This window comes from Talpa europaea (assembly GCF_964194135.1).
Source record: "Talpa europaea genome assembly, chromosome: 14".
Classification (NCBI taxonomy): Eukaryota; Metazoa; Chordata; class Mammalia; order Eulipotyphla; family Talpidae; genus Talpa; species Talpa europaea.
The window spans coordinates 19,001,439-19,019,342 of record NC_140082.1 but is presented as its reverse complement, the minus strand read 5'-3'; the positions used below and the strand labels follow the sequence as shown (position 1 = coordinate 19,019,342).

General features: G+C 47.5%; 2 protein-coding genes across 2 annotated transcripts in view; one reads left to right on the top strand and one right to left on the bottom strand.

Moving 5' to 3' along the window:
* Positions 1-6,678, top strand: part of SGSM1 (small G protein signaling modulator 1) — a gene marked incomplete at both ends in the record, with an annotated part of 66,780 nt that extends 60,102 nt beyond the window's left edge. Inside the window, 4 exon segments of the mRNA XM_084253224.1 lie at positions 1,503-1,612; positions 2,988-3,084; positions 4,100-4,267; positions 6,590-6,678. Coding sequence (XP_084109350.1) covers positions 1,503-1,612; positions 2,988-3,084; positions 4,100-4,267; positions 6,590-6,678 — 464 coding nt within the window.
* A 3,693-nt stretch (positions 6,679-10,371) lies between these two features.
* LHFPL7 (LHFPL tetraspan subfamily member 7) lies at positions 10,372-13,791 on the bottom strand (the record flags this gene model as incomplete). The annotated part of the gene is made up of 3 exons (XM_084253486.1): positions 10,372-10,634; positions 12,580-12,718; positions 13,591-13,791. The coding sequence occupies 3 exons, from the start codon at positions 13,789-13,791 to the stop codon at positions 10,372-10,374; spliced, it is 603 nt and encodes a 200-aa protein (XP_084109612.1).
* Positions 13,792-17,904: the final 4,113 nt, after the last annotated feature.

Sequence of the window (17,904 nt, the reverse complement as noted above, 5' to 3'; positions counted from 1 at the left end):
CAGGGAGGCCCTAAATCTCTACTCTTTTGACAGAGTTGATATGGGCTGTGCATAGTGACTTCCTTGTGAAAAATCCAGTGTAGAAGGGGGTGGGGTATGAGAGAAACTATACGGGGAAGAAGCCTCACTAACTGCCTCAACCCAGTGACCAGGATAGCGTTCAGCAGTTATAAATCACGTTGGTAGTATATACCTTTATATCATGTGGTTAGCATGGCATGTTACCTGTGTAGTCTCCCAGTAACTCCGAATCCCAATCTTGTCATGAGAAAACATCTGACACACTCCAATAGAGGCATCCTGTGGAACACCTGATAGGTATCCTCAACAGTCTGGATCATTAGAAACCAGGAAAACCTGAGAAAGTGTCATAGCCACACAAAGTCTTAGGGGGGACAATTGTATGTGTTGTGTGTTCCTGGATGGGTTCTTGGAACATGAAAAGGACATTAGGTTTAAAAAAAAGGGGGGGGGCTTTCCTGGTGGTGCAAGGGGTTAAGCACCACACTATGAAGCAATCCACAGCCTCTGCAGCAGCATGAGTTCGATCCCTGGCCGGCCAGGGAGAAATCCACATGGTGCAGCAGACCTCTCCTGTCGTGCCCGCTGCTCCCCTCAGCAGTGTACTTTGGTCAATCTGCCTGTTCTGTTCCCCACTCTGTCTCTGGTGAATCCTCTTACCCCCCGCATCTCTGGCCTGTACCCCAGCTCTTGTATGAATAAATAAATAAATCTTTAAAAAAGAAAGCTATGAACTTTAGGTATAATGTACCATCACTGGGCCATTAATTTTAACACATGTACCATACTCATGTAAGATGTTAATTGTGGGGGAAAGTGATTGTGGAGTCTATGGAAACTCTGATCCCTTCTCAATTTTCTGTATATTTAAACTGATCTGAAAAATAGACTTTAAAAGATGAATCCGATCCCACCATACCTTGGGTCTAGTGTAACTTTCCCTAAAGTTACTGCCAAAACTTTTAAACACTGAGTTAAACAATTATGAAGCAGGTTTCTAAATTGCAGGACTTCTCAGAGCCTTTACTTAATATATGCAGTTACTCTAAGCAGCATTTCACAGTATTTGACCCTTTCTTTGTACAATGCCTATAAATACCCTTCCACCATTAACAATTGCTGCTGGAATACAGGGGTTTCTAGACTTGAGAATTTTATAAAACAGTAGAATTTAAAAAAAAAAGTTTGGAAAAGCAAAACATTGTGTGTTATAGCAAATAGAAATATCTAAACAAGTATCTATTGTCACCATCACTTCCTAAAAGAAAGCCAATTTTGACATCTATAGGTTGGAAGGTGTTATTTAATTTAAGATTGGAGTGCATCCCCTGATACAGAGTGCAGTGACAGTCATTCCATTGTGTTTCTCATTTGGCTGTGACTTGGTGAACCAGTTCAGGGCTTTATAACACCATTTGGAAGCTCTAGTTCCTTGAAAAAGTAGAGGCAGAGTTGACGTTTCTCCTGTGCTCTTTCCCCAGAGGCCATTGCCTTCAGCTGCTTCACAGAGCTCATGAAGAGGATGAACCAGAACTTCCCCCACGGAGGAGCCATGGACACACACTTTGCCAACATGAGGTCACTAATCCAGGTACGATCTGCTCTTCTGCAATATTACAACTATTCCAGCTCAGCCCAACAGACCTTAGGTCAACTCCATAGTCAGCCTGAATTTAATTTAGCTCAATAAATCAATCCTGCTTAACTCAATTCAGTTCACCCAACTCAGCCCAACCCAGTTGAACTCAAAAACTCAATTCAACTCAATACTGAATTGAACTAGAAAACAAAACTACAAAACTCAATTTGACTCAACCTCAACTCAGCACTCAAATTAACTCCATTAGATTTGTTCTCACTGAGTATTTATCAGTCCAGACACTGATCATGAACAAGATAAGCCATCACTCTTAAGAGTATATTTGATTATATCAGTCCTTTTCCTCAAAGTAATGTTTAGCTCTATTATACACACACACACACACACACACACACACACACCATTATTGAGATATAATTTATGTGCCATAGAATTTATTCTTTTAAAATGTTACTAAGTCAATGGTTTTTAGAATATTCAAAGTTGTAAAACCATCATCACTATCTATTTTCAGAGCATTTTCATTATCCCTAAAAGAAGCCCCATATTCACTGTCTACTCACTGTGGTTACCCTCTCCCCAGCCCCTGGCCACCACTAATCTACTTTCTGTCTCTATAGATTTACCTATTCTGGACATTTCATATAAATGGCATCATACAATATGTGGCCCTTTTGTGTCTGGCTTCTTTCACTTAGCATAATGTTTTCAAGGTTCATCCATGTGATAGCATGTATCGGTATGTCATTCCTTTTTATTGCTGAATAATATTCCTTTGCAAGGATATACTTTATCCATTCACCCATTGATGGACATTTGGGTTGTTTCCACCTCTTGGCTATTTAATAATGCTGCTGGGCACATTCTTCTATCAGTTTGTATATGGACATTCTTATATCAGTTTTATGTATTTTCTCTTGGAAATACACCTAGAATGGGACTTAGAGCTTCACCATTGTACATTCCTACCGGCAACATAGGAAAGTTCTAATTTCTCTGCCTCCTTGCCAATATTTTGTTGTCTTTTATTGTTTTTTATTATAGCTGTCCTAGTAGGTGTAAGTGGTATTTCACTGTGGTTTTCAAATTGACATTGTATTTTGCTAATGACTAATGATGAATGTTTCTTAGATGCTTATTGGACATTTATTTTCATATCTTCTTTGGAGGAATGACTGGGTTAGGTTGAGATAGGTTGATTTTCACTTTGAATACTTCTCCTGTTTTTTTTTTTTTTTTAACACTGCCTGATTGTTAAGCGGTGGTGTGTTGTCTGATATGGGGATGTGCCATCATTTACTCAGCCATCCTCTCTGGCCCAGCCTTGTCCCAGGAGGGTAAAATGTGTCTTCTCTTCCTGCAACAGATCCTGGACTCTGAGCTCTTTGAACTGATGCATCAGAATGGGGACTACACTCATTTCTACTTCTGCTACCGCTGGTTCCTGCTGGATTTCAAACGAGGTACCAGCATCTAACTGGAGCCTTGTCTCTTGGCTCTTGTAGAACCTAAGTGGAAAAGATATCATGGAGCTGGGGTTGGGGGGTGTTGGAAGAAAGCCAGTGAAAGAGGTAATCCCCATTTATTGAGTGCTGATTATTGGGTTACTGTGCAGTAAATGTTGTTTCAACCCTCAAAACTAGGGCTGAGAGTAATTCAATTCTGAGCTAGGAATAGTGAGCCAGAATCTGAGCCCACCTCTATTCACCTCCTATGCCCAGTGTTTTCCATTTTATTAAACTGCTTATCAGAAAAAACAACCTTGAAGCCCATAAAGCATGTTGTACACATGACTCAGAGATGATGTGTAACACAGCATGTTGCTATTGTGCAAATTTGGGGTGATGCTGATAATATCTAACCTTTGTGGAGGTGTTTATTAAGTGCCAGGCACTATGCTGAGCCATTTCTGTGCATTAACTCTTCAGTCCATTACTAGTATCAGCATCACCCCACTTTGCAGATGAGGAAATAGAGAGGCTCATGGAGGGAAATTAAAAATTAGCCAAGCAATGAGTTGAGATTAAGGCTGTGTTCATTGGACATAGGAAGCCATTGCTCTGTTCTGTATCTACTAGGCCCAGGAGCAGCAAGCAGCTCTACCTGTGTACAGGGGGTAGGAGAGAATGCCCTGTTAGGCTCTAAAGGAGATGGAGGGTTCAGAAAAAGAAGGGGATGCCATCAAGGGACAGGGCAGGGACAAGTCAGTGTCAATTACACATGTTTAGTTCCTTTACCTACAGAAAGTCGCAGCTGGAAACTTACAATGCACCTGGTTTGCATAACCTACAGATGGGGAAAATTGATAACTTCTGATGGTCCAGTGACAGAGTTCAGGTCTCCTGGCTGGTGGTCTGAGCTCTGGGCACTGCCCTCAGGCAGAAGCCCAGAGCTCAGCTGCCTGGGTTTTCCCAGAGGGAGGCAGCAGCGTGAGCTCTGTGGCTGACTCCTTCCCCGTACATGTGCCTGTCTTGGCAGAACTCGTGTATGATGATGTCTTCTCTGTCTGGGAGACCATCTGGGCAGCGAAACATGTCTCGTCCGCCCACTATGTCCTGTTCATCGCCCTGGCACTGGTGGAGGTCTACCGTGACATCATCTTGGAGAACAACATGGATTTCACAGACATCATCAAATTCTTTAATGGTATTATGTGACTAGGGTCTTATCTAAGGGGTGTGGCCTTCTGGAGGGCTCCCTTCTGGGGCTTTGGGAGGGACGGAGGTTCACTGAGATTTACTCTCACACAGTGCAGGGGACAGTGGAGGGATCTGCCCACCTTTGTGGCTATTTCCAAATGGATGAGTTGATATCTTGTAAGACTGAGCATGTGTTCTCAAGAATCCGGCAGGAGGAATGTGGTAGTGAAATCAGTCTCGGGGGCAAACCCTGGCTCTGCCACTAACTGCTGTGCCCACAGACAAGTTACTTTCTACCAGGCTTGACCTTCCTCATCTCTGAAGTGGGGTAATAGTGTTGATATGCACAGGAAAAGCCCGCACAGCATGACAACTGAAGTAGCATGAAAAAGGCAGTCTTGGAAATCAGACAGAATTGGGTTCGGATCTACTGCTTGGGGGCTGATGACCTTGGGTGAGTGACTTCTTGTCTCTGGGCTTCAGATTCCTAGAGGATAAAGTGGTGCTAACAGCTCCTCACAGAGACATCCAGAGGATTAACCAAGATGAGAGGGATAAAGCCCATCACCTGTTACCTGGGTCACTTTAGCTACTATTATCACTACTCAAAAATTTTAAAAAACCAAAGGTGGTATTGAAAAAACCAAAAGAAGAGAAAATCAAGCTGTGACCTCATTCTGGAAACATTAGATTTTTTTAACAAGTTTTTTATTTTGGAATAATTATATCTGTGCTACAGGAAAGTTGCAAAGACAGTACAGAGTTCCTGACACACTTCCCCCAGCTCCCCCTGGTGTTAATATAGTGCCTGTTAATATAGTACATTTGTCACAACTGAAAAAATTAACATGGGTACATCACTATTGACTACACTATAGATTTTTTTATTTCACCTGTTTTTTTTAACAATATCCTTTTTCTGCTCTAGAATCCACTCCAGGAAATCACATTGCATTTAGTGGGTTCATTAAAAAACTTTTTCAGCCATTCTTTTCCATAGTCATAGAGATATGTGTGTATTTATTAGGTTGTTCCTGTCACAGAATCCTGTCATATCTGGGTTTTTTCCACTTCATAATTTTAAAACTGCCTTCCATGTAATCTTTTTTAAGGCTGCAGATCATACCTCATGTGACTGTAACTTACTGACTCACCCTTCCTGTTGGCATCTGGGTTTTCAGGTGGAGGCCGTTATGAAGAACCAAAGCAGGGCCTGCCTTCACCGTGTCCTCCACCTCCTCAGTGCACAGCGCCCCTGGTGGCTCTAAAATGTTCACACACACACGCACACACGCACACACACATAGGCTACAAATTGCACACAGTGGCTGTAGCCATCAGTTGCAAGTGTTTAGGTCCAAACCACTTAATAAATATTTATATCCTAACAACTTAGCCATTTGAAAAGAAATACAGATACATTGAAAGAAAATATTTCTTTCATTTTAAAACAAGTGCAGATGCTAGTGGGGCGCGTGCACCTGTCTGCTTTGCATAGCTTCTCAAACTTAGGAATCGGACTGGAGGCCCTGCCTCCACCGCCTGTTGCACTGACTTTTCACGTGATTCTTGCTTTTCATCACAGCAACCTCTGCTAGAAACGTAGTTTTTATTCATTTTTTAATTACAGTTTTTGAAAACGTAGCTTTTAAAGATAGAGTCGTTGACAGGAACTCAGCACAGTTTGTGGACTCGCTTGTGCTGGCTGTTTCTCTGGCGCATCGCTGTTTCCCTCAAAATTTCTGAGTTCACAGTGATTCTCTGGGTACCGTGGCACCGAGTTCAGGGACTGCGGCCTCATGCCTCTTTTCTCTACTAAATGATTTCTTGCTGATAAATGTCTAGGTTTAAGATTATTCTGCTTTAAAGATCTGATCATTTTGTGTGCTTCTTGATGAAATGGTTTTTGCTTTCTCTCCTCCTTTCCCCTCCCTTCCCCTCTCTTTCTGTTGCTTCCTTCCATCATCCCTTTAAGCACCTACTATGTGTATTGCTTTCTTGGAAGATTGCTAGCCACTGAATTTGTGGGCGAGGGATGGGAAGACCTAGCATTTTTTAAGCACGCACAATATCATCTTATCTGATCTCATAGTACCTGTTTCCTTGTGAACTTGGTACTGTTGCAAGCCCCATATTAAAGAAGGGTAAACTGAGGTCAGGAGGTGTAGGTCTTTCCCCTGGGGGTCAGCTTCTAGAGCTACCCTGTGATGCGGATGCCCCAGACACACACGTACCTGCCCCCAGGGTGGGGGGCTGGAAGGGTCCCTGAGGGTATCCTGAGGGTGGACACCGAAGGGGGCTCATGAAGTCTTGCCTTTTGCTCTTTCAGAAATGGCCGAACGACACAACACCAAGCAGGTCCTGAAGCTGGCCCGGGACCTCGTGTACAAGGTGCAGACTCTGATAGAAAACAAGTGAGGCCCTGCGCACCCAGGCGGCATCAGCCCAGCTGCCACCTGCCCTGGTGCGCGCTTGTCCTCCCGGCCCTGGGAGAGGCTCCGGTGTCTGTTCACAAGTGTGGGCTTCTGTGCACAGGGAGACTGCCCACCTCTCACCATCAGGCAGATGGGGTGTGGGGTTGCCCCTTCAGTTCAGCCTTATGTTTTCCTGCTTGACCAAAGATCGCCCCAGCCTGGGATTTCTTCCTTGTAGGAGTTGGGGGTTCTTGATGGACAGGAGGGAAGGTCATTGCACATGGTCTAGAGAATGCTCTCCTCTCCTCTACCCCATCCCTCCAAATGGGGTGAATTTGAGATGTGGGGAGGGAATTTTGGGGGGAATTGGTGGAGGGGAGATCTGTGGAGCTACCTCCATGCTCTGAAAGGGGGCTTGGAGATGTTCCGGAGCAGTTTGCAGCAGGATCAGTTTGCAGCAGGGTTTCTGCACTCAGTATTTGGGGTCGGTGGCATCCTGTGCACTGAGGGATGTTGAACAGCATCCCTGGCCTCTACCCACTAGATGCCAGTAGCACCATCCTCCCTGCCCCAGTTGTGACAACCTAAGATGTCTCTAGGCAGTACCAGACGTTCCCTATGGGACAGAATTGCCCCATTTGAGAAGCACTGGCTTAGAGGAGGGGTTCCCCAGGCATCCCCCCCACTTTTACCTAAGCCACTGCTGTTCTCGAGGCTTCCACCCATTCAGAAAAGGCACAGGGGAGTCCTGTGCCTTCTCTGGGGCCGGGGATTCCATTTGTTGTGTTCTCAATTTTTCTCCTCCACCTGACCCCAGGCCATACCTTTATTTTAAAGTAAAGTGTCTCCTGGCAAAGGCGATGGAACCCAGGGAGTGTTTACAGGCTGGAGACAGCTCCTCAGGGTCCTGCTCAGAGCCCCGGGCCTGGCAGATTCTGCACCCCTTCCCCTCTTCCTAGGAAGCTTCCCTCTCCTTGTACACCTGGGGTTGGTGTGGCGGCGCTGGAGGTGTGTGCTAGTGGGAGCTGCTTGGTCAAGGAGGCCGACTTTTCCCTAAGTGCCTTTGCTCCCTCAGGACAAAGGAAGAGAAGGAGGTCAAGGGTCGGCTGGGGTGGTGATAGTGTGTGTTTTCCTTGGTTACCGGCTAGGTCTGGAAATGCTCCCCTCCACATCTTCACACCAGGGGTCATCAACCCACAACAAAGCCCCAGTTAGCTAGGTCACCTGTGGTGCCCCCCATAGGGCCATCCTGCCAACTCCTCTATCCTGAGAAGGCAGGGGATGGGGAAAAAGGTGAGAGTCGGGGAGGAATGCTCTGGCCAAGAACAGCAGTTAGGGTTCTGGAGCGAGGAGGGGGCTCATGAAGCGCCGTGAAGTATTCACAGAGCGGGTATCCTGGGGATCTGAGCCAGCCAGGCCAGGGAGAGGCGCCTGCCCCTGTGCTCCCCTGTGCCTCCACCTGCATCTGAACTGCACCTTCTGCCCTAGTCGGGCCTCCAGGCAGGATGGGCGAGGCCCCGACGCCCCTGCTGTGAACTGTCCGTGCCCTGAACCCCAGCTTCCCCAGAGGGGGGAAATGTGTGACAGGCTCCTCTGAAAGAAGTTCATTTTGCCACCCAGCAGGCCACTGCAGAGGGAGTTACGTTAGCCAGACCCAGGCCCCGGAGCTTCTGATTCTTATTTATTTTTTTGAGACTGGTGACAAAGCACAGCACAAGATCCCTCTCCCCGTGCCCTCGGTGTTCCAGACGCGCGTCCGCGGCTGCCGTGTGGAGTGGCTCGTGTTTATTCGACTTTCCGTGCTTATCCAGGTCCCCGTACGTGGCGTGTGTCCTTGTGCCCTGGGACTGAACCGTGGGGTGGTTCTGTCCGTGAAGTGCCAGCCCTCCTTTTCTCAGTGTTGCCAACATACCTTGTTACTGTTTACTAAAGAGTTGTGTCTATATACAGAGAAAATATATATAAACAGAGATGTGTGAATCTGGCTCACTTTTTGGTTCTTTGGGGGTATTTTTTTTTTTAAAGAAAGAAAGGAATATTCTGAAGACTGTGTCTTCCCACCACCACCCCAGTGGCCCTTACCTAGGGGGGGGACAGATTCTTATGCTGCCTGAAGGGTCAAGGAGAATCCTTTGTCACCGTGAGTGATGCTGTGTTCTGGGCCACCCCAGACCTGGTGACTTCAGGTAATCATCTCCGCAGCCTCCGGCCCTGTGGGTTCTTCTGGTCTCAGCCATCCATCTTCATGCCTTGGAGCTCAGCTGATGGCCAGGTAGGCTGCCCTGCTTCTGGACATGGAATGGCTGTGGGCTCGGGCACTAGGGAAGCTGGGCCCTATGTCTCTCATCCTCCAGCAGCCTGGCTCCAGCTCATTCACATGGCCATGCGGCAGCTTCTGGGAGAGCAGATAGAAGTGTGCAAAGCCTCTTGAGACCGAGGCTTAGAGCAGGCAGAAAGTCATTACTGCCATGTTCTCTTCATCAGAGAAAATCACATGATCAAGCTCAGATTCAAAGGGTGGGCGATAGACCCTGCCTTTCAATGGGAGACACTCATCTGGTGCCAGGAAGGGTACAGTTCTAGGCAACTATACTGCCTCCACTCAACTGTGGTCTTCCGGTGAGACTGCTGGCATGCCCCTCACCCCTGAGGATGGACAAGGACCCAGTCCTGGCCAATTGGAGTCCTTCTCAAGATATGTATATACCAAGAAAGAAGTTCACTCTTCTGAGGCAGCCAGGCTAGGGGGGATACTAACCTGGCTGTGATTGTTTCCTGCCGGCAGGGGAGCAGGCCTTGCTGTATCCAGGTGTTCAAATGAAGTCCTTAGACTCCATCTCTGTGCATCTCATGGTCCCATTCCTGCACACTGGCTCCACAGACCCATGCCCATCTCTGGACCCATAGTTTCAATCATGCTTGATTGGCTAGAAAGGCTCATTTGTGCTTAAAAGTTTGGGGTAGCCAAGAGTTGCTGAGGATCATTTCCAAAGGGAAGACTAGGGTGTTGGTATATACCCTATATATTTATGTAACAACAGAAAGGCAATGGGTTATGATGGGCAAAAGCAGTAGGTGGACCCCAGCATCTCTTCCTGAGAGAGCAGGAAGAGTGTCAGTGGATTATTTGCATGGAAGTGTGGGGCAGGTCCTTAGCTCCTGTCTCCCCACCCCCGCTCCAGCACTGGGAAAACTTTTACACCTAAAGGGCACTCACTAAATGTTAGATGGGAAAGTGGATTTTCAAATTCTCTAAGAGAGGAGTTATCAAAAGGGAAGGAAGGAAGACCATGCATATGCCCCACAAAGATGGAGTATTCGAATGACTAAGGGCTCAGGATTACTCTAGGTACTTTTTTTAATTGAAGTATAATTGGCAGAAAACTTCATGAATAGGATTAATTCTCACCACAGTGCTATGAGATAGAGACTATAATAGTAGTATCTAGACTTTGTTCACTATATTGTGATCACATTATGGTATGTGCTGATTTACACAGAGCATCATAAGTTAATTCCCCTAACAACGCTGTGAGGCAGGGCACACACACCCATTTTGCAGAAGAATACACCAGGTCCAGCGACGCTTACCTATGGTCACACATTATGGCAGCAGCAGAGGTGGGATTTGAACCTGGGTATTTGGTAATTTCATACAACTCTAGTGTGGACTCTTTTTGCTCCTGCTAGAAAATTTTTATTTGCTCCTTTCTGGCACAAGGAAGATTCTCTCAGTGTCACTGGAAAAGAAGATGGTCCTGCCCTGGACGTGGGTCCTGTGGGGCCTGCCTATCATGGGGAAGAGGCTAGCCAGGACTGCAGTGAGGATGGCGGTCACGTAGCCCCAGCCCAGCTGACACTGCCCACCGTGGTACATGGAAGAGGCTCCACAGGCTTTCTTGGCGAATGCGGAGGCCAAGCTGACTGGGAAAACCAGAAGGCCCACAACAATGGCAGTGGCTAGAGAGCAAGAAGGAAACCAGGGTGTCATTCAAGGGACACTGGGCTAACTCTCCACCCTAGGCTCACTGATCCAACCACCCACCCCTACACCCACTCACTCATCCATCCACTTGCCTCTTCATGCATTCGTCTGTTTGTGACTCTTTCATTACTTTTATCCACCCATCACTCAATCACCTTCCACTCATCTGTCCATCAGCTCATTTTCATTCAGCCATATTCTAATCCACTCATTCTCTCCACCGTTCATCTAACCACTCTTCACAGTCACCTGCCCTCCGCCCATCCATCCGTCCATCCATTCATCCACCCACTTACCCCTTATTCACTGATCCATTCACCAACCCCACCAATCCATCCATGTGTTCACTCATCAAAACTGTGACATGGTGGGCAAAATAACGCTAGTGAAAAGAACTGGATGCCTCTTTACCTTCAAGACACTCCCATGCAGGAGAATCAGATGGCCCTTAGGTTCTCTTGCTGCTCTTCAACCACACTGGTCTACTTGCAGTTGCCTGCATATGCCTGGCTCTCTTGTTTCCATTACTTGGTCTCTGATATTCCCATTACCCGAAATGCCCTTCCACATCTGGCTTACTCCCACTTGCCCTCCCATCTCTCTCCACTTGAAAGTCAAATCCACAAGGACATGGACATGTCTGCCTTAATGTCATCAGCATCTAGCATAGTGCACCTAGACTCAGCATTCGGACTCACCTTAAGTGATACCTTCTCTAGGAATCCTTCCTTAACACCCTCCACACACTGGGTCGGGTACCTGGAGTAGTTCTTTGCACCCTATGCTTATCTCCATCATATCAAATATCCAGTAAGTTATAACTCCCTGATGCACCCACCCCCACTAGCCACTGTGCAAGCCTATGACAAAGACTGTATCTGCATCCATTAAGTCAACACATATTTAATGAGCATCTATTATATGCACCTGTACTAGGTGTTGGTAATCAAATAGCAGATAAGATATTTCAAGTAAGTGTCATGAAAAATATAAGGAAGATCAGAGGAAAGAATTCAAGGAGAGGGAGGCTCCCTTACCTAGTGGTCATGGCTGTCCCCACAGAGGAAGTGACGTCTGAGCAGAATACTGAGTGAAGTGGGAGAGCAAGACACATGAAGATCTGAGGAGAGAGTTCCAGGCAGAGGGAACAAGCGTGATAGAGAGGAGCACAGAAAGCAAGGCGGTGTGGCTGCAGCACGTTGAGCTTGGTAGAAGGGGAAGAGAGGAAGCAGTGAGGGAATGGGTGTTTGGCCAGGCAGCGCCTCACTGGCCATGGTAAGGAGTTTGCATTTTACTCCGGGTATAACAGGAAATCATAGGAAGGTGGCTAAGCCAGTCTATGACATGATCTGATTTCACTTTAACAGTGCTTGTGGCAAACAGACTCTAAGAGGCAAGAGTGGCAACAGGCAGACCCACAAGGTGGTTATTTCTTAAATCTAGGTAAAAGATAGTGAGCAATTAATTGAATGAGTATTGCAATAAAGGCCTGGGCTATGCCATCTAGTGCCTATGTATGAATTTTAAAAAAAGCAATGCTCTGGGCATTTGCAGCCCTTCAGTTTCATAGCTCAGCAAGTGGAGCATAGTCATGTGAACCCTCAGCTCAGCACTCTTGTGCAGTGCACAACCTGCCCAACTGTATGGTGATCCAGCAAAGATGATGCAGTATGAATAGATGAGGGAAAAACAATGGGAGAGAGACTATTAGGTCTGGGTTTGGCCAAGGACAGGAGAGGGTGCTGTTATAGGACATCATTCCATCCTCCCTATATCTGGCTTACTAAGGACCAGGGAGAGTCTGTAATCTTAGGGGTTATCGCAAAGATTCAAAGCAGAAGACCAGATTCTTTTCACAGTTTGCTTCATTCATTCATTCCATAAACATCTGGAATGTTTATTATGTGACAGTGGATTTACCTGCAGCTGCCTGCACCCCTGGCATTGGGCCACTGCCTCTCCTTGGGCACATCCCTTTGGGGGCCAGGGCCCAGGACAGGAGGAGAATTGCATTGAAGGCCAACAGGAACCAGCCTCCGAGAAGAATCACAGCTGAGACCTGGCAGGAAGAGGGAGAAGGGCAGGCATATACTTGTTCTGGTTATTGACATATGTGGGTCCTGAAACCCCAGGAGGTCTGTACTACCATCATTCCTGTTTCACATGTAAGCAAACTGCTGCCTAATAAGGAGGTGTGTCCCTTTGGCTTAGGACACATAGTTAACATGTGATAGAGCCAGAATTAAGATATAGATCTACAACCTTCATACCCTGCCTTGCTGAGTAGCTTCTACACAGCAGGATCGCCAGACAGGCCCCCTTGTAATTATCCATTGAGGCCTGTACAAGCTTCCTCTGAGCTGCAGTCCGGACCTGTTGTGTCCATTATTAATTTGGTAATGTGCTTCGTAACCGGGACTCTCAACACCTACACTGTGGTTTTCAACCTGTCAGTGCTTATAGGTAGGCCAGATAGGCATGTGCAGGTTGCACCCTGCACAATCCTGAGAGATGTGTTTGGGGACCATCGTAGATTTGCTTACTGGTTATAGTAAATTTCCAGTAGATGGCAGCATGGTGTCCTGAAGGAGTGCCACCTTTTCCAAATTTGAACAAAGGCTCTACTAGGCCTGGCAGCTGTCTCCAGAATCTTCCTGGGTATTTGTTTAAATGCAGATAGCCAGATCTCACCCCATACCTTCACAGAGACTGGGGGATGTGGGCAGAACTTCATATCAGCAAAATTCACAGGTGATTCCTTAGAGCTGTCAGGTTTAAGGATTTTTGTGCTTAGTTTGAAAAAAAGACTGAGATTGGTAGACACCAGGATGTGAGGAAAGGTCCCGCAAACCCCACTCTGCAGGCACTTGCTTCTCTGCCCTGGTGGTCTGAACCCCCAACAGCCTGTGAATGGATGATCCCAGGTCTCACCTTCCAGGCGAAGTCAGGAATATCATCCAGGGACCTGAAGACCCCACAACTCTGGTTCCAGCTATCACCCTGAGGCCAGGAGCAGTAGGTGAGGATGCCAAAGGAGAAGGTAGGGGTCTGGAACCAGGCAGGGGAGATGAGGCCCAGGGCTGAGATGCAGGCCAGGGAGATCTCCAGAGCTGCCCACACACTGCCCACCATCAGGAACTGTGAGTGACCTGGGGATCGAGGGGCAAGATTAGCAGTGGAGAGAAAAGGGCTGAGATGGTGCCCCCCCGCCCCCACCAAGGCAGGCATCTGGTCCTGTGTTTAGATCCCAGTCCACAGCCCTTTTCTGGCCAACAGATGCAATGGGAGGTGTTAATAACTGGGTGGAGATGGGGCTTTGCCCTAACAAATAACCAGAATTTGAAGGCCCAAATCCTAGAATGAATGTTAGTGCTGAAACAGACCTTTGCACATCATCATCACTGGTCCATATGAGGCCCCTCAAGTGTTTCATTCAGTCATTCATTGAGGGAGCTCCTTTTTCTAAACCACACAGAGAACCTTTGTTTCTAGCAACCACGCTGTCTGTGAGTTAACCCCTACCACTCAGGGACCATTTCAAGTATTCAAGGTGCATCTTTTTGTTTAGAGATATTTTTGCAAAATCAATATTGTTTGTATGTGTATTTTTCATATATATAAATGGCATTGTCCTATGTGTTGCATCCTGCTTCCCACTTTGGGCACTAAGCATAACATTTTTAGAAGCGTTTATGATACCCCTGGCATCACAAAGACCTCTATAGAATAATTATTCTAGAACTTGCCATGGAAAATGTGTATGTCATGGTGCCTCAGATGGTCCTTGGGGGGCATTCAGGAGGTGCCTGACCCAGTCTTTTTTTTAAATTAAATATTAAACTTTACTAATTAGAAAGTACAGAAGAAATAACCAAAAAGTAATGACTGTTTTTAAAATTATTATAAAAAGCTTTTTTTTAAGTACAGCATCTTGGGCCTCCCTGGTGGCACAAGAGGTTAAGCACAGCATTATGAAGCAATCTGCAGCCTCTGCAGCATGAGTTTGATCCCCGGCCGGCCAGGGAGCTACCCACATGGCACAGCAGACCTCTCCTGTCTCACCTGCTGCTCCCCTCAGCAGTGTACTTCTGTCGATCTGCCTGTTCTGTTCCCCACTCTGTCTCTGGTGAATCCTCTCACCCCCTGCATCTCTGGCCTATACCCCGGCTCTTGTATGCATAAAATATTTATTTATTATTTATACAAGCACTGGGTACAGTCAGAAGCGCGGGAGGGTGAGAGAATTCACCAGAGCCAGAGCGGGGAGCAGAGCAGGCAGAAGGACCGAAGTACACTGCTGAGGGGAGCAGCGGGCGGCAGGAGAGGTCTGCGCGCCATGCGGGACCCTCCTCCTGTGGCCGCGGAGCAGCCAGGGATCGAACCCGCGCTGCCGAGGCTGCGGGCAGCTTCGCAACCCAGCGCTCAACCGCTGCGCCACCGGGGATGCCCAATAAATAAATATTTTTAAAAAATAAAGTACGGCATCTTAAAGGGTACACAATGAATTTTCATATGCCCATCACTTAGATACAAGATTTTGTAATATTTGCTTCATCTATCTCTTTTTTTACATTTTTTAAATTTTATTTTATATATTTTTCACTGGCCCAGTCTTAAACGTACAGATGACAGAGGCTAGAGTTATTTCACTTTCCATTCTTCAATACTTCTCTTCACATCAAGGAGAACATCTGTTGAAGCTGGTAGGTTTTAAACGCCTCCTGAGCATCTGGCACCCCACTTATACCTGCACAGTCAAGTGAGGATGGGGAGTGGGGGGTGTGGGGATTTTCTTCCTGTGGGTTGTGGTAGCTTTGTCCTGCTTTTCAGTGTGAGACTGGTCGCCCTGTTTGCTGGCACCAGCCTAGTCACTGATGTGACGGCCATGACTGCAGAAGATAAGAACCTCAAGGGGACTTGAGTCTGCACCTCTGCTCAGGCTGTCTGGGGTTCAAGCTGTGCTGCCCTGCTTATGATGCCGCCCTCCCAGGTATGTGCTACAGCCGGGGTGCACCTGGCCTGCCCCTACCCCTGGTCAAAGGAGCCATGAGGCCTGCCAGGGGATAATAAATAATAAACTGCTCTCGAATAGTGCAGAAAGAAGTGCAGTCGTCCAAATAATAATAGAGGTGTTTGGGTCATAGGGCCAAGGCCGGAGAGAGCCAGCTAGTAGCCAGCACTGTCACTGATGGCCAGAAGTGAGGTCCAGAGGGCTGGGCACCCAGGGTCAAAAGGACCTGAGCTGCCAACCAAGTCAGGGAAGTAATGCAGACTTCCAGGGGTTGGCCTTTCAGCCTTGGCTTTCCCTTTGGGAACCTCAGGGGGCCAGCACTTTAAATGTGGCGGGAATCCTGGGCTTGGAGAATGACCCGTCACTCTACCACTTGCCAGCCTGCTCCACTGCCCTTTGCTGTTTGTGCTATCGTGCCTCAGTTTCTCCATCTGTAGAAGCAGATTAGAAATCCCAGGGGAAGGTACCTTGCGCTCAGTCACTGCGCTGGGTGAGGGAGAAGAAAGCCAACAAGGCTACATTCTCCCCTCTTGTGCACCATGACCTTGGGGAGGTCGCCTCACCTCTCTGGAAAATGGGGGTGGGGGTTGTTGTGAAGGTTCAAGGTGACAAAAACACACTAAGTGTTATGGGGGTGGGGCAGAGGTCATCTCCCCTCTTCCCTCCTCCTCCCTCCTCTCTCCTCCCCCCAGGTAGGTCAGAGTTAGGTTGCTTAGACTTTATTCCCAGGATTAGAAAAACCTCCTGGCTGCAAGCCAGCAAGGGAGATGCGGCCCCTCGAGAGAAGGGGGATGAATTTTTCTTTTTTGCCTACACCAAAATCAGCCTCTCCTTTGGAGTTGGCAGGCTCCCCAGGGGTGTAATTCCAGCCAGGAAGCTGGGGAGCCCAGAGCCAACCCAGGCCAGTGATTTTGCCTCTCTCTGGCTGCCCAGTGGCTCTCCAGGCGTTTCTGACCTTGAAAGGAGTTTTGTTCTCCAGATAATGTGCTCAATGTCACCTGGGAAAATCACCCAGACTGTCCAGGTGCCCAGAAACCTAAATGAGGCATTAGAACCCGAAACCACATCCGGCCAGGTTCCAAGGAGCTGGAATCCACCTAGAGGAAGCTAGAAAGGGACTATTTCCCCCTTCAGTTCAGCAGTTAACCGTGAGTGGCAGTGGGCACTCCCCGAGCACTCACCAAGTCCACAGAGACACTTTCAGTGCCTCGTTTCACTTAAGCCTCATGGCCACTGGAGGGGAGGCGCTGCTATCGTAGTTCCCATTTTACAGATGTCAGAGTCAAGTCTTGGAAGTCAGTGGTGCACCTGGGCTTCACATTCAGGGACTTGGACTCCCGACTCTGGGCTTTAAACCCAAGTGATCTTAAGGGGTTGGATTCAAAGTCAGAGACCCCAGGGCAGCTCAGGGCTAAGGCTTGCAACCCTCCCACCTGCTCTGGCGTGGATCACACCAGGGAGTCATGGTTCCTCACGGCAGACAGAGAGCTGGGGTTTAGGGGGTTAGAGGTGACTGTGAGTGCCTTGGTGTGTTCCCAAGTCTCTTTCTTCCCCAAAGTCCACACCTGTCAGCTGCAGGGGCTAATCATTCATTCATTCGATGTTAATGTGTCCAGCCCTACATAACCCTCATGAGTAGATAGAGGAGTGAACAGAACACAACGCTTGCCCTCAAGGAACTTAGAGCTTTTGGGGCAAGCTGAATGAACCAGATAGGATAATTGGTGGATCCATCCATTCAACTAATATTTATTGTATATCTATTCAGTACTAAGCTCGAGGAAGTGTTCTAGGTGCCTGGGGCTTAGCACTGAGGAAAACAGACAATGCTTCTGTTTTCCTAGAGCTTATACTTTAGCGAGCCCTACGAGACTAAGTCATATAAGAACACCCAGGGTAATAAATGCCATAGAGAAAACTGAAGCAGGGAAGAGAGATGGCAAGTGATTGGGGGATGCTCAGAGAAAGCCTCGTGACGCGGTGATCTTTGAGTGGGAATCTGAAAGAGCTGAGGGAGGGAGTTATGTGGATCCCGGCAGAGGAATACTCCAGGCAAAGGGAGGAGCAGGTGCAAAGGTCCTTGGTGAGCAAGCAAAGAGACCTGAGAGACTGGAAGAAATGAGGAAGGTCAATCCAATCAGATTCACTTATGGACTAGACAGGCAAGAGGCAAGGTTGCCTACAGAGCTTTTGACCTTGGCACCTGGGAGGGTGGAGCTGCCATTACTGAGATG